The sequence below is a fragment of the Typopeltis vanoorti genome, chromosome 23 (assembly GCF_054136105.1).
Source record: "Typopeltis vanoorti isolate ZY-2024b chromosome 23, IOZ_Tvanoo_1.0, whole genome shotgun sequence".
NCBI lineage: Eukaryota > Metazoa > Arthropoda > Arachnida > Uropygi > Thelyphonidae > Typopeltis > Typopeltis vanoorti.
In genome coordinates, this window is record NC_143571.1 from 75,582,414 (window position 1) to 75,600,418 (window position 18,005).

Here is an 18,005-nt window from a genome sequence, read left to right on the forward strand (position 1 = left end):
AAGCGTACATTTCACAGCTAGTACACTGACTCATTTCTTTTATGCTACCGTTCTTTGATAACGATGGCGAACCTTCATTACTGGCCGCCATTTTCCTACGCACAGGTGCCATATTTATCTGTAACGTGTTTTGTCAAATTAAACGTTATAACACACCAAAAATAGACGCACTAAAATACGCAAGGCAAACAAAACAAAACTACACAATATTAAGTAATTTGTATCGATAACTGAAAATGATACTTATCTTATCTGGAGCTTGCACGAACACTACTCATTACGAATTCATCTAGCGGCGACTTCCGACATAGATTATGTTATAAAACACTTTAGTACACTAACCACGTTAATAAAGCTCTAATAATATACCAAAATTAAACACTTAAGTCCATTAAATTGAATCCAAAACACCAATAAATCAACAAAAAACACAAATCTCTCAGGAGCTCTCCGATAGCACGACCGTTCACCAGCTAGCTTAGGATCCACTTAGGATCATAGGATCTACCTTAGGATCGCAAATGCTTAGGATCCCTACAAATACAATAAAAATCAAGGCTTAATTTTATATCAAGTATGGTCTGCTTTCATCAAACATTTAACTGCCATGGACCTAGGATATAACACATGTGATACCTCAGAATGTGATAGCAACAACTAGCAATGTTCCAACATGTATACAGTAACGAATTTACCATTTGTTTTCTGGTTTATTAATTATATGTAACAGTTGTGAATTTATCAAAAACATCTAATATATGTAATCAATTGTTAATAGGCTTTTGTTGTGTAAAACTTTTATGATGATGTATGTCTTACGACTTACAAAACTTATTGAGTTTTAATTGCTTATTTTTATTAAATGCTATATTTACATCATAATGTGGTTTCAATACCAAAAACTTCCCATAGAACTGCTAAATCACAGACTCTTACGTTTGGAAAATGAACTATTATCCAGCAATATACTAAGAATTAACAATAAAAATTCAACAGAATGATTAACTGAGCCAAAATCAGTCAAAATTAATCATCAATTTTTAGGTACATAAATATATACAAAGAATGATTGTTATGGGAGATTTTAACTACAGTAGTATAAACTGGAGAGAGGAAGATGCATGTAGCAATAGGGGAATGGAATTTCTAGAATTCTTGAGGGACAAATCTTAGGCAAGTCTTAGGCAACATGTAACAGAGGGAATAAGAGGTTCAAGAGTTTTGGATTTGGTTATAGCATCAGAAGAGTTGATAATAACTGAGATGACATCTCTCCCACCAGTTGGAGAGAGTGACCATATGGTTTTGACTTGGAAAATGAATAGACATGCAGGAGTATCAAAGAGACGAGAACATATGTGAAATTATAAGGCAAGTGATTATAATAGTCTAAGACGTCAACTTGGGGAAGTTTCATGGAGGGAGGAAATGGAAGGCCGGGATATCATTACTGCATGGGAAATCATGAAAGAATATTTGTTAGCAGCAATGGTAAGTTGTATACCACGAGTGAACAAGAGGACACCATTTGGAGTAAAGTGGATGACAAACAATATTAAACAGGAATTACATGCAAAAAAGAGGCTATGGAAGAGATATAAGGAGACAGGTGAAGACAAGATGCATGAAGAATATAAGACACAGGCCAGAAGAATGACTAGTGTGGTAAGGAAAGCGAAACTAGAATATGAGAGGAGATTGGCCCTAAGATCCAAAGAAAATCCCAGGGAATTTTTTAGCTATGTGGCCAGTAGGAGGAGGAGAAATGACTGTGGAAGAATGATATTGTGGGATAAAAATGGGAATAGAGTGACTAATGCAGAGGACATAGTGGAATTGTTCAATGAACACTTTATTGGAGTATTTCAACCTAGAGGAGTCAGTTTTAATGCTAGAGGGATAGGGCTGGTTCGAGGTTTAGAGGTACAGGAGGAGAGTGTGTTTCAGATACTGAGTAGTCTGGATGTCAGTAAAGCTTTGGGAATGGATGGTATTTCACCACAAGTTTTGAGAGAATGTGCTAGGGAACTGACAATCTTTAACCTGGCTTTTCAATGAAAGTCTGGCTGCAGGAAAGGTGCCCAGGGAATGGAAGGAAGGTAAGATAGTGCCATTGCATAAGGGTGGTAACAGACTGGAAGTGTCTAATTGTAGGCCAATCTGCATGTCATCAGTAGTTGTTAAGATCTTGGAGAAAGTAGTGAAGGACCATATACAGCATTGGGCAGATAAGGGTAATGTTATCTGTGAGAGTCAACATGGATTTGTGAAAGGGGGCTCTTGTTTTAGCAATATGCTAGCCTTTTATAATAAAGTTACAAGAACATTAGATGAGGGAAAGGCATATACTGCAATTTTCTTAGACTTAGCGAAGGCATTTGACAGGGTGCCACATGATAAGCTGATATTTAAGTTGCAGCACATGGGACGTCAGATTGGTCAACTGGATTCAGGATTGGCTGTCTGATGGGTATCAGAGAGTTGTGTATGGTGGAGCAGTTTCAAGGAGACAGAGGGTTACAAGTAGGGTCCCACAGGGCTCAGTACTGGGACCTATATTGTTTAACCTTTATATCAATGACATTGCAAGGGGATATTCAGTTGTTTCTGGATGATGCAAAGCTGGGAAGGATTATTAGTAATAGTGCAGATGTGGTAGCCCTGCAAGAGGATTTGAATAAGCTAGATAGATGGGCAAATGAATGGGGGTGTCGGTTTAATGCAGCAAAATGTAAGGTCTTGAGGTTTGGGAAACATCGATGGGATGCTGTATACTCTATGGGAGGAGTTATATTGGAGGAAATAGGGGAGACAAGAGATTTGGGGTTGATGATTGATATAAACCTGAAATTTAGGAGACATATTGCAAAGGTAGTGAAGGTAACACAGAGGATTGCTGCAATAATGAGAAGGATGCTGACCTGCAGAGATAAAACAGTTATCATTTCGTTGTATAATAATAGTCCAAATGTGGTCTGATCAGACCACATTTGGACTATTGTTCTTAGATTTGGTCCCCAGGATTTGAAGGGGATAAATTAACTGTAGAAAGAATACAAAGACGGATGACAAAGATGGTTTCGGGACTGTACAATTTTGGCTATGAGGATCGGCTGAGGGAATGTGGACTGCATTGTTTGGTGGATAGAAGGAGAGGTGATATGATTGAGACTTTTAAACTGTTGAGAGGTGGTTACAGGGTTGACACTGGGGAGTTCTTTCGCTTGGTTGAACAGCAGGAAGGAATGATGACAAGAGGCCATCCCTGGAAGTTACGAAAGGAAACTGTGAGCAAGAGAGTGAGGAGTGGTTTCTTTGTGTGGAAGGTGGTTGAACCGTGGAATGCATTGCCATGGAGTGGTGAGAGCGAGAACGGTCAATGAGTTTAAGGAGTGATATGATAGACTTTGTGTTTCTTAGGGGGGGACCTCCCCTTGATGAATCTTGACAGACTTTATGTTCTTAGGACCTCCAACGATGCGTCTTTTGACTCCATGGAGGCCTGAATAATAATAATAATAAAGATCTCTGATCAAGATTCTATGAACTTCCCCCCCTCTCCAGTGTACACCCCTTAATGAATAAATACATGAGCCAAAACATTATGACCACCTACCCAGTACTATGTTAGGCCTCCTTTGGCTGAGATAACCACCTGTCTTGGCAGTGACTCCCCTAGACCACAAAAGGGGGTTCGGAATTATTCTGGAACAACTAGGCAGAGTGTTGTCCTGGAGGTCAGCTGCTGAGTTATCACTCAATAGCTGAACCCCCTCCCCTTTGGTGTCAATAAGATGATACCGAGTTCCACATAATCCCAGAAATGATCAAGCGGATGCAAATCAGAGGAATTAGGTAGCAGGAGAACACACAGAATGCTTGGATTGCTAATTTCTCCGTCCTCACTCCACTGATCTTTCTAGCCTGTACATTATACTCCTCATGATGATGAGGAGTACCCTGTTCTTTATATCTCTATCATAACATTCTCTTTCTCAGAAGCTTCTACATAATTCCATTATTGATCAATTTCACTCTTAAGAATACAATCCGAGATTGCCATAAGTAGTTGATTCCAGACCAAGTCCCAGGCATTGCTGATTTCTCTCCCCTTCAAATTGCTCAAGACACTGCACATCACCTATTCTGTTTTCTATGTTTTCTCTCCCCAAATGTGGCATCGTAGGGACATTCCTTACATGATACTTAATAAACTGGCTATTCAATGCTTGTGTGTATGCGTGTGTATATATATGCATATATATGCTTCTGTAACTAGGGTAGAGGTAAGTGGGGCACCTATTGCAATTCAGGAGGGGAATAATTTATACAAACATACAGTAAAAAATTAAAATAAAATTGTTTCATTAAGTATTAATGTATGGTTAGTTACTAAACATGGACTGAAGATGATACATGAATAGAATTTGCACCACACAAAAAACACTGAGTTATGGCACTGAACTGCAGGTGAGCAGTCAAGGAACAGAGTGGTAAGATGTGTGATGTATGGAGACTCGATGATCCGTGGTGTACAAGATAGGATTCCAGATGAGTGTTTGCCTGGAGGGACAATAGAAAGTGTGGCTATGGCAATTAAGAGGGGGTGAAAGGATGGATGAAATGATTGTGATGGTGGGCACGAATGACTTGAGAGGCAGTGTAAATCGGGTGGCAAGAGATCTGAGATCTGTGTGTGTGTGCTGTCCAGGTATCATAGTGACGAGCTGAGCAGAAGAGCAGTAACACTGAATAGCATAATAGCCAGGATAGAAGGGAACTGTATGCGAGAGACCATTTGCATTTGAATGAGGAAGGACAAAGGCATCTGGAGAAATTGCTGTTTTCTGAATGAGTCAGTGTATCAATGTAGGGAAACTAGAATTCTCAGGGTGGATGGTAGCAGAGGTGGCCTCTTGTGGGAATGGGTGCTTGGAGGAAGGGGGATAACATCAGGTAACACTGAGTCCAGTGGGGTCGAGAGGGGGATAATGATGGGTATCGCAGCAGTGACATTTTTATGCTTTATACTAATGCCAGGAGTAATCCGAAATAAAGGAGATGAATTGGTGGTGCTGATAGCATCAGCCTGGCTAAAGGTTACTTGGATCTCTGAGATGTAGTTGAAAGAAGATGATATAATAACAGGAATTGAAGTAGCAGAGTACAGCATTTTTAGCAGGATAGGAAAGGAAAACGTGATTGGGGAGTACTGGTTATGACAAGTGATGACTTATGTACTCTAAGAGTGGAGGCTTTGGATGGCAGTGACACTAATGGTTTTGAAGGCATATGGTGTGAGGTAGAAGTGGCCAAGGCAGGATATTTACTGGGGTGATGCTACAAACCAAGGAGCACAGATAGCGAGGAGCAGGAGATGTTTAGGCGGTTGAGCTTAGCAAGTGCAAGAAGAATGATTGTTATGGGAGATTTTAACTACAACAGTTATACAACAGATGATATAATAACAGGAACTGAAGTAGCAGAGTACAGCATTTTTAGCAGGATAGGAAAAGAAAACATGATGGGGGAATACTGCTTATGGCAAGTGATGACTTATGACCTCTAAGAGTGGAGGCTTTGGAAGGCAGTGACACTAATGGTTTTGAAAGCATATGCTGTGAGGTAGAAGTGGCCAAGACAGGATATTTACTGGGATGATGCTACAAACCAAGGAGCACAGAGAGCGAGGAGCAGGAGATGTTTAGGCAGTTGAGCTTGGCAAGTGCAAGAAGAATGATTGTTATGGAAGATTTTAACTACAACAGTATAAGCTGGGAAGAGGAAAATGCATGTAGTAATAAAGGGATGGAATTTCTAGAATTCTTGAGGGACAAATGTCTTAGGCAACATGTAATAGAGAGAACAAGAGGTTCAAGAGTTTTGTATTTGGTCATAGCATCAGAAGAGCTGATAATAAGCGAGATAACATCTCTCCCACCACTTGGAGAGAGTGACCATGTGGTTTTGACTTGGAAGATGAATAGACATGCAGGAGTATTCAAAGAAAAGGAAACGTACATAGAATTATAAGGCAGATGATTATAATAGACTTAGGTATCAACTAGTGGCAGTTCCATGGAGGGCAGAATTGGAAGGCCAGGATATCATTAGTGCTTGGAAAATTGTGAAGGAATATTTGTTAGCAGCAACAGTAAGCTGTATTCCATGAGTGAAGAAGCAGACACAATTTGGTGTAAAGTGGATGAAAAAAAATCATGTGGCACGCTGTCAAAAAGGTATTTGACAGAGTGCCACATGATAGCTGATATTTAAGTTGCAGCACATGGGTTTAAATGTCGGGTTAGTCAACTGGATTCAGGATTAGCTGTCTGATGGTTATCAAAGAGTTGTGCATGGTGGGGCAATATCAAGGAAGCAGAAGGTTACAAGTGGGGTTCCACAGCGCTCAATACTGGGACCTGTGTTGTTCAACCTTTAAATCAATGACATTGTCAATGGATTGCAAGGGAATATTCAGTTGTTTGCAGGTGATGTAAAGCTGTAAAGGGTTACCAGTAATAGTGCAGATGTGGCAGCCCTGCAAGAGGATTTGAATAAACTAGACAGATGGGCAAATGAATGGGGGTATCGGTTTAATGCAGCAAAATGTAAAGTCTTAAAGTTTGGGATACATCGATGGAAGGCTGCATACTTAGTTGGAGGAGCTGTACTGGAGGAAGTAGGGGAAACAAGAGATCTGGGGGTAATTATTGATAAAAAACTGAAATTCAGGGAGCATATTGCAAAGGTGGTGAAGGTAACACAGAGGATTGCTGCAATACTGAAAAGGATGCTGACCTGTAGAGATAAGAGTTATCATTCCATTGTATAAGACTCTGATCAGACCACACTTAGACTATTGTTCTCAAATTTGGTCTCCAGGATTTGAAGGGGATAAATTAACTATGAAAAGGGTACAGAGGCAAATAACAAAGATGGCTTCAAAACTGTACAATGTCAGTTTTGAGGATTGACTGAGGGAATGTGGACTGCAGATTTGGTGGATAGAAGAAGGAGAAGTGATATGATTGATACTTTTAAACTGTTGAGAGGGTGGCCGTTACAGGGTGGACATCGGGGAGTTCTTTTGCTTGGTGGAATGGCAGGAAGGAGCAAGGACAAGGAGCCATCCCTGGAAGTTACAAAAGGAAGCTGTCAGCAAGAGGGTGAGAAGTGGTTTCTTTGCGTGGAGGATGGTTGAACCATGGAATGCATTGCCTGAGAGAGTGGTTAGAGCAAGAACAGTCAATGAGTTCAATGAGTGGTATGATAGACTTTGTATTCCCTAAGAAGGACCTCCCACAATGAGTCTCTTGACTCCATGGAGGCCTGAATAATAATAATAATAATCTATATATATTATTTGGGAATATGACTGTAGAAAAACAAAAATTTTTAAATCTCCCTTTACCATAAATCCTTACCTTCTTTATTGAAGCATGCTGGAATCCATGCTCCAAAAGTAAAATCTACTCGTTCTGCATGTCTAACAATATACAGTTGCCTCAAGTTAGATGTCTCTGCCATTCAGTGTTTAGCTATAAATACATAGGATATACTTCAAACTCTAAAACTAAATTATTCTTGGTCCTAATTAGAATAATATTTCTAAATACAAATACATTTCAGTTCAAACTCTATCTTAATTTGTTCAACTACCACCACTATTATATAACTCAATAAACAATGTTTATTTATATATAAACTGATTATTAATATCAATTAATTTCAATAAAGATCCAAGAGGCAATTTTTTTCGCCGACATAAATTAAGTTAAGGGAATAACTCCTTCATTATTTCAAAGCCGAATAAGAACTGCGAAATCGATTTCGATCTTCGCGGTTCTTATTTGGCTTTGAAATAATGAAGGATTTATTATCCCCTTAACTTAATCAATTAATTTCTTCATAACACAGATTTTTATCTTTGCCTGATATGAGAGTGAGAACAGACTAGTGACATTTTCAAATAGCTTCATACCAAAATATGCAAAACACACCTTTATTTAAAAAACCTAATTTTTTTATACGAAATTACATTATTGATAATATCTCTATAATAGTATGTGTGATGTTTGACTATTCTATGTGAGGTTAAAATTTTGGGGACAGTATATCTAATAGGTTGTTGTTATAGGCCTGAGAACATAGAGGGCACTTATACTGAAATTCTTAAGACAAACTGATTTGGATATGTAAAAGGTGTACAATCCTAATAGAAGATTTGAATTATAGGATGATGGATTGGAAACAGAAAAGTGTATGGAAACAGGGAGAGAAATTGTTGAATTTTTTTGAGGGATGGCTACCTTACGCAGCATGAAGTTTTATCATAGATTTCATGATATCCTCACTGTATGTGAAGAATTAACATAGATGTCAGTTGGAGATTGTGATCATGAGGTACTGGCTTGGGAGATGGGCAGGAAGAGGACATATGAGGAATTATAAGGTGGGTTTTTTGTGGGAAAAGCTGCAAAGCAAAAGAGTATGGGAATTGAATACAAAACATTTGATACAAACAATGTACAGCTGTATACCAAGAGTTCAGCAAATAAATAGCGTATGGGTGAAATAGATGTCATGGAAGAGGTATACAAGATAGTTACTTGTAATTAGATGCATGAGAAGTATAAAATGCAGGCTAGAAAAGGGACACATTGAAAGGATGGAAGAAAGACTTCTCAGAACAATAACAGAAGGTAACATTCCTGGAAAAAATGGTGTGTGAGGAGTGAATGATCTTCAGAGAGCTGAAGCCTCCAGAAAAGCATACAACAGAACTACATGGCGAGGCCCAGTGTGGCACATCACTGAGCATCAGCGTGACATACAGCATCTGTGAATGCCCAGTGAACATATGATGATGATGATGATGATGACAGCAAAGTGACACACATGAAAATGCAATATGAGAGGAGGCTGGCAAGTCAGGCCAAAGGAAATTTTTGCAAGGCAAGCAAGAAGAAGAATAATTACAGAAGAGTGACACAGATGGATATTACAGTAGTAGAGTGATCATGGCAAAGAATGTAGTGGAATTATTTAATGAGCATAATCCGTGTGTTAAGGCTTAAGTGCTAGAGAAATGCATGTTGGAAGTGAAACAGCACTATGAAAGGATTAAAAATGTTATTTAATTCTTCCAATATATCATCTCAGTCACTGAGACATTATCACGGATTACAACGAGACTTATAACACACACCCACTCACAAAGGCAATACAAAAGTGAAATGTGTACAAAAGACTAGAGTCCTAACTAGGTGGGACACGCTCTGTAGGAACCTGTTGGTGGCCTAGAATGTAAATTTGGATCTCAAAGTATTACTGTTTCCCATATTTTGGGAAGTTTAATGCAACCATATTTATTTAGATCAGGTTGATTTTTGAGAGCAGCTGCAGATTCCAAAAATAGTCTTTCTCTTCTAAATTTACTACAATGGAGCATGGTGGTCTTTTACCAATTGATTCTATGTACTGTATCTAAAGCATGGTCCACCAGGCCTGATTGACTATAGTCATGGCTGGCTGATGTATTTTTTGTGTTCTTCCATGTGGATGTTGGCTGATCATTAAAATTGACTGTCATTTAAGGAATTATTGGTGAACAGCGAGATGATACGAAAGCTAACTAAAATATCACAATTCACCAATATTCCCTTAAATGACACCTTATCACCAGAGGCATAGCTAGATGGGGGCAGAGGGGATGATCTGCCCCAGGCGGCACTTTGAACCTTTTTGAACTTTTGCAGTTAATTCTAAAATTCAGTAACTCAACTATTACATCTGATTTTGTCACCTCAATACCATCAGCACCCACTAAAGTTATCCTTCCGAAGTCATTCTTCCTTTTACTTGCCGCATAGCAGAAGAACTCTTTGGGATTACCCTTGATCTCTTTGGCTAAGGTCTTCTCATAATCTAATTTAGCTTTTCTTACTATGCTGGTAACCTTCCTAGCTTGCACCTTGTACTGCTCATGGGTGTACTGATTGCCTTTCTCCTTGTAAAATCTCCATAACATTTTCTTTTTTTGCAGATCAAGCTTGATACTACTGCTCATCCATCTAACACCTGCCTTGTTTGACTTCCTGACTATGGGGACACAATCTGATATTGCTTTCCTCAGATACCCACTGATTTTATCCCATGCACTGCTAACATCTTTCCCCTGCAATATGTTCTGCCATGGGATGGCTGCAAGCTCACTCCGAAGCTTGTTATAATTGCCTAACCTGTAGTTCTGTATATACCCCTTCTTAACAGAAAAATCCACAGATTTTGGAACCTCCCAAGTCAATACCACACGATCGCTTTCACCAATTGGAGGTAACGAGGACACCTTACTTATGCATATAACCTCTGAACCAATAACCAGGTCCAACACTCTCACACCACGTGTCCCTTCATTTATGTGCTGTTTCAAGTAATTATCTTGTAGAAGATGTATGACCTCCATTTCCTTTTTGCTACGTGATATTTCCTCCTTCCAACTGATATCATCATAATTAAAATCTTCCATAATAATCACTAAACCTGCACTCGTTGCACTAATTTGCTGATGCATGAATTCAATATCTCCCCCTGTACTCCCTGGCCTACAGCAGCATCCAACTGATATATTTGGTTGCATTGGTCACTATTTCGCACCAGACCGCCTCAAATAAACTCTCATTCACATGTCTATCATCTTGATATACTACTTTCTTTGGCTGCAACACATCAGCTATCATCAACAGTACTCCTCCCCCTGTTCTATCTTCTCTATCCTCACTGAAAATACTATACCCATCACATTCAACTACAGTGACCACATCTTCTACTGACAGCCAAGTTTCACTAATGCCTACAACTTTTGGTGAGATTGCACTGACTAATGCCAAAAATTCTTCTCTCTTATTTCGAATGCTTGTTGCATTGGTATACAAAAATTGCAGATTCCCTCTAGATCTTGTACCGGCTTTAGAACTGATATATAAGTCACTAATTTCAGTAGTCCCATGCCGATTTTTATCCCCTCTCTTCTGCAACTTATTCTGCGAATAAGGATCAATAAATATACAATAAGTGCTAGAGTTTCTCTCTCTTACACTCAACCTTTTCATATTAGTTTCCCTGCCCAATTACTTGAACTTGTTCAGAAAACATTAACTTCTTCAATCGCTTATGTCCTTCCATGTTCAGATGCAGCCCATCTCCAGCATACAACTGTCTTTTTCCTTCAAACACACTCCAAACATCAACAAATTCCAGACCTCTTTTTTTGCACATTCTTGCAATCATATCATTCATTATCATTGCTCATCTACTTAACTCGTAATTGTCAAAACGAGGCAGCACACACACTATCCTCCCATTGACACTTTTTCTCTTCACAATATCTAACAATGTTCTTAAATCTTTTCCTACCCGATTTATACCACCACTCAGGTCATTTGTACCCACCATAACTATCATCTTGTCTGCTTCATGCCCTCTCTTTATTGCTAAAGCCACTCTTTCTATTGTCCCACCAGCCAAGCATACCACTCTCCATACCTTTAGTCATAAAATCATCATATATCTTACCACTCTTAACTTCATTCAAGTCCACACAAGCGTCACTCATGGACTGATTTTCTACGCTATTCAGCATGACTCTCCCAGTTTCATTAATCAATGCTCTATTACTTATCCCCCCCCCCACTCTCACAACATTTCATTTCTTCTAGGCCTCTTGTGGTTTTATTTTGTTATCACTCCCATACTATTTATTACTGCATCAGTCACCAAAGACTCACCCATACGTAATCCTGTTCTAGTTACTTCAGCTAAAGTAATAAATTTTAGCAAGCTATCATCATTACATATATCTGAGGCACTTTAGAAAAAATAGCAAGAATCTTAAAGAAATCCAATTTCTGCATGGCTTTTAAGCCCCCCACCGAAAGCTTATTACCCTCTTATATTCTACTAAATTTCATCTCCCTCCTTTGTCTGTGCCTGGATATATTATTATTATGTGACACCTCCAGGGAGTCCAAAGACTTGTCGAGGGAGAGTGTGCCAACAGCATCGAACAATTGATTCCCTTCCAACTACTAATTGCACTCAAACTTGCTTAACTTTTTGCAAGCCATTAGTAGCAGAGACTCTACCAACCTTTGCTAAAGTGTTCTATTACTGCAAATTGGCATACTATGAACAGACAGGAAGATCAGCAAACATTTACTTGGAAGAACACAAAACATACATCAGCAGCCATGACTATAGTCAATCAGGCCTGGTGGACCATGCTTTATATACAGTACATAGAATCAATTGGAAAAAGACCACCATGCTCCATCGTAGTAAATTTAGAAGAGAAAGACTATTTTTGGAATCTGCAGCTGCTCTCAAAAATCAACCTAATCTAAATAAATATGGTTGCATTAAACTTCCCAAAATATGGGAAACAGTAATACTTTGAGATCCAAGTTTGCATCCTAGGCCACCAACAGGTTCCCACAGAGGGAGTCTGTCCTACCTAGTTAGGACTCTAGTCTTTTGTATACGTCTCACTTAGTTTTGTATTGCTGTTGTGTGTGTTACAAGTCCCTGATGTTGTCTCAGTGAATGATATGAAATATTAGAAGAATTAAATAACATTTTTAATCCTTTTTTTTTTAGTCTTGTTTCACTCCATTAAGCCTCTAACATGAGTATTTAATAAGCACTTTGTGAGCATATATCATGTCGTGTAAATGATGCCATGCAGCTTAGAAGGAAGGAAAATGATAGACTACAGATAATGAATTGGAGATGTATCAACTGTTGCTTGAGTTGTTAATAAGGTCATTAGATTTTTTTTTAATATCTCACAGACAATAAGAAAAAAAAAAAGAAGAAATGTGTATGTTTCTTGAGCAGCTGAAGATTATAGTCTTTAGGGAAGAATGAGAGAGCTTGTTTGAAAGAGCTGTGATAGATGAAACAGAAAGGAGAGGAGCTGATTCAATAAGTTTGGAGCTTTTTCTTAATTTCTTTCTGTTTTATATAGCAAGTCAGTTTTCTTCTTGATCGCTTGCCTACACATCACTGATGTGACATATAAATGGGGCAAGTGGACAAGAAGAAAGAAGGAATCTGTTGATATGCTTTTCTTATCATCAGCAAATCCATAGATTTGCTGATGATAGCGCTCTCAACTCATTCTACTCCTTTGACAAACCATGAAGTTCACAGACATCCCTTACATCAAGATCATCTACAACCAGTGCCTTAAACACTGATCTCCATACATCCTTCAGCAAGGCAAGGATTACCTAGTCACCTTCGATGCTGCCAAAATGCAGTCTTGCCTTTTCTCTTGCAAAAGGGATCACAGCTCACCAGTGGCACACTCAGGATTTAATCTTGGAGGGGGCCGAGTGCTCAGGATTTAACCTTTGGGGGGGGGGAGGCCGAGTTGAGTAGATAATTTGCGAATATACACTACGCATCGCATACGACCTATGACTGAGCATCTGCGGTGATCAGTAATTCATAAGTAGTATAGAAATAGAAGACACGACACAACATAAATAAAAAAATGAATTTAAATTAGGAAAAGATTTCTGGAAAATTTTCTAGTGTTTTTTCCTTTACTTTGGGGGGTGCCCGGGCCCCTTGCTCCCCCCCCCCCCTCTGGGTGCACCACTGCAGCTCACCTTCCTTTATCTTCAGTAACATTACCAGAGAGGATGAACTCTCTCTTTCTCTCCATCCTCCCTTGGCACAAGCATATCACATTAATAGCTTCCTCAGCTTTTAAAAAATTAGGCATTCTTTTCTGCTCAAGAAGCAACTTTACACCCACCCAGTTACTAACCCAATATAAATCCCAAATCTGTCCATCCTTAGAATACAGAACATACATTTGGGGTGGTGCACCTAAAACCTCCTTAAAAATTCTCAATGCTGTCCAGAAGAGAGCAATTTGGCTCATAGATGATCCTTCCCTTGCAGGCTCACGTCAACCTCTATCTCAGAAAAGCAATGTTTCAGCTCTGCGTCCCTTTTACACAAATTTCCATGGTCACTGCTCCAGTGAATTCACAAACATCATTCCTTCATTTGTTGTTAGAATTGTTAAAACAAGAGCAGTTGCTGTCCAACATCCCTTTACACACAACTGCAAACCTGCTTCTCCTCTTCCTCATTTATTCCATCTACTTCTGTCATCTGGAACGGCCTTCCTTGTGATGTGTTTCCCAACAATTTCAACCTACAGCTTTTTAAGAAGAATATTAATAGCTTTCTTCTTTCTCAGCCCTCATTTGTACCCCACATGTGGCACTGATGTGCTATAGGTTCTTGTACCTCTAGTGCAAGTGTCTAATTCTCGATGGTTCGAATAACCAGCAGAATATATAGGATTTTTTTTCTTGCTTCTAGAATTTAGATTAGGAAAAAATGGAAAGGTATCTGATATTAGTCTTTGTTGTCGCTCTGTAATCGTTAAGTATTGCTTTTTAATTACGCTGCAATTGCGCTAAAGTAACATTCGGTGTGTGCTATTAATAATATAAATTTAAATCACAAATAATCCTTTCGAGCGATGTCATATTTCTGACACATTTGTCAATATGATCCAGAAATTTCAAAAGTTAATCAAATATATATATATATATATATATATTTTTTATTTATATTTATATATATAATTTTTTTTCCGGTCTCTATAAATTTCAACGTTTTCACGTAAAGCAGTACAGGCAAGATTATCACAGTTCTAATTGTAAAACTTTCCCCGTAAGTGTATAAAAAACACATACGCGCATCAAACTGTTTACATCTACTTATAAAACAATCCAACAGATGGCAGAATGCACAATCATATGACAATTGGAAAAATTAAAATATGACAACTCATAATTTATTTGAATCAAGCTGAAAATTTTTAATTAATATTAGTATTGTTCCTTAGCTAATTCTCATATAATAAAAATATTGCTTACTTGACATTCAAAGGAACACCAGGGAACTGTTAAACATTGCGTTGCCATTTACGTTATTCATTATCCTTATATAATTAATTTTGGGCAAACCATTTTAAGTTATTTCCCTATTAAAAAAAAAAAAAATAAGAAGAAGAAGAAGAAGACGAAGAATAGCATGTCGAATTTTAAACAGATCTGAAATACAACGATTGTGAAGGATAGAATGCGCTTTTGAACTACTGCCACAAAATGTCAAATGCCAAGTACTCTATTTTTACACACCGGGCAAAGCATTCAGATACGCGCATGTAATGTATATTGACAAATATAGCTGGCTGTTTTTTTTATTTTTATTATATCTTTTTCTTTTTTTCCCCATCTCTTTTACTTATAAGAACCTGTGCACGTTCAGCTTTATATGTGTAATATCATTTCGAACAATAGCTATTCAACATTCGCTCGGATATTAAACATTGCAGTCCACACACACACACACACACACACACACACACACACACACACACACACACACACACACACACACACACACACACACACACACACACACACACACACACACACACACACACACACACACACACACACACACACACACACACACACACACACACACACAACAATAAGTAGTTTCTTCTTCTTCAACCTTTTGGTTCTATCCACTGCTGCATGGTTTTCCAGATCACTCGGTTTTCTGCCTCACCCATTCATCTCACTCCTGCAATTTGTTCCAGTTCACACCTTCACCTTCTTCTCGGTCTTCACCTTTGTTGTTTTTCTAGTCCATCCCTCGTCACTGCATTTGGCAATATGGACAGCCCATCTCCACTTAGCCTGTTTAATGTATTTTACAATATTCATGAGACCTGTTTCAGATATTATCCAGGTATTTGTCTTCCTATCCCTTAATTTTATTTTTAGCATACTTCTTTCCATGCAATCTTGTGTTGTTCTCAGCTTATTTTTTAGGGCTTCTGTTAAAGTCCGTGTTTCTCCTCCACATGTCAGGACAGAAAATATGCACTGGTCGAAAGCTTTCCTTTTTAGACCCATAGGGATATCACTTCTGAATATGTCTCTCATTTTCCCATAAGCCATCCATCCAAGGTAAATTCTTCGTTCAATCTCTTTTCTTTGACACTCTTCAAAGGATAACAATTGGCCCAAATATACATATGAAGTAACTTGTTGTATTTCATGGTTTTCAACTTTGACAGTTCTATGGTTAATATATTTATTAATAATTATTTTTGTTTTTTCTCTATTTATTTTTAATCCAATTACTCTGAAGGCTTCATTTAGCTGATTTAGCCTTTCTTCCAGATCTTCAAGATTATCTGCCATTAGAACAATATCATCTGCAAATTTCAGATGATGCAGCCTTTCTCCATTTATGTTTATTCCTTTTGTTTCCCAATCAAGGCTTTTAAAGACTTCCTCTAGTGCACCTGTAAATAATTTGGGAGATATGGCGTCGCCTTGCCGAATACCTTTTTGTATTATGAACTTTTCACTGTTTTTATATAATACAATAAATAGTAATAACCAATATTAAAGAAAAAAATAAAGGATTAAGGTATTCGAATGCGGTTGTTGCTTTCCGTGTTATCAATGTTAGATACATTGAGGCAACCACACTATTCCCTATTTATAACATTGAACTGCATTATTAATCTAATCATTATAAAAAAATAAATACGCTAACGCTATTTTATTCCAGAAAGAGAGTAAGCGACGCAGTTGCAACTAGTCGGCAGCCAACTTCACTCTTTGTCATTCACAACAGCTGTTTCAAGATTGTCCATCATGACTGGCATCCAGGAAAGAGAGTACAGCAGACAACTTCCACCACATCGTTGTCCTTAACACAACACATTATTGTCTGAAACAATGCGAGAAGAGTCTCGTCTACGAGTCGATGTTTTGAATTGCGCAATTAAAACATCGTTTCCTCCGAGAAACGGATTTTTAATCTTACCCACATTCGAAGTGATGTGGAACAGGTTTTGCGATCTTTCCTTTGTAAGTTGTACATTGAAATAAATAAATTACATTTGAACGCAGATGCTATTTGACCGAGTCTCCACTTCCTATTTATAGGTAATTCCTTCTTGTGACGGTAGTCGAATATCACTGTGAATTCCGTTTACACCAGAATGTTTCTAATATTTTGAACAGGCAGTTTAGTATGCTGTGGCAAATCTTTCGTCTATCTTATATTTAAAATTATATTCTAATGTTAAATTTAAAAGAAATATAATATGTTTATAACATCGTGCATTCTTAAAACGCTCCATAGCCCAATTGGAAGAACGATGTTACGTTTCGCCTTTGATCGGAAAAGGCCTAAGTTCGATTCTTAGGCCTAAGAATTCATTTCTTAGGGAAAGGCCTTTTTCTAAGAATTAATTCGTAACGGGAGAAATATCTACATGGGTTTCTTTTCAACAGGGAAGAATGCTGGTCTTGAAATTCACGCTTGCTCTTGATATCATTCAGGGAGTGAAAGGTGTGATTGAAGTCCGATTAATGGAATAAGGAATTATGACCATTTAAAACTATATATTTAGAAATTTATGAGCATTTAATCAATAAAATACAATATTTATTTTACAAATGATATTCTATCTTTTTCAAGATAGAATATCATTTTAATTTAGCTACTTGAATTCAAATTCAAGTAGCTAAATTAAAGCTGATGGCTAGAACTACTTTGAAGGCGTATGGCCTGTGTTTAAGCAAAGAGTGAGACGACGTGAGGGAGCGGGAATGGCTATGCACACGCATGAAACCACATTGCTGCAGCGATGACCTGGAAGCTCCAACAACTGAACAAGCCAAGGTAGCTTTGACTAGACGAGCAAGCATCAGCCTTCAATACACAACACAAAGCTCAATTATTGCCGCGCAGGCTTAAGACGTCTTCTGTCTACAAAAATAAAAGCCTAAATGGAATGCTTATAAATGCATGCATTTATTAACAAATAAATATTACTTCTTTCTCAAGTAATGAGCTTGCGCAGCAAGCATAGCAAACAT

The 18,005-nt window shown here is 38.1% G+C and overlaps 1 protein-coding gene across 1 annotated transcript in view; it reads right to left on the bottom strand.

The window, feature by feature from the left end:
- LOC150093999 (ecdysteroid-phosphate phosphatase-like) overlaps window positions 1-15,087 on the bottom strand; it is a 127,393-nt gene extending 112,306 nt beyond the window's left edge. The window contains exons 1-2 of the mRNA XM_090413133.1: window positions 14,967-15,087; window positions 7,428-7,541 (exon numbers count right to left, since the gene is read on the bottom strand). Coding sequence (XP_090269259.1) covers window positions 7,428-7,530 — 103 coding nt within the window. The 5' untranslated portion in view covers window positions 7,531-7,541; window positions 14,967-15,087. The remainder of the gene's footprint in view (window positions 1-7,427; window positions 7,542-14,966) is intronic.
- Between the last annotated feature and the right edge of the window lie 2,918 nt (window positions 15,088-18,005).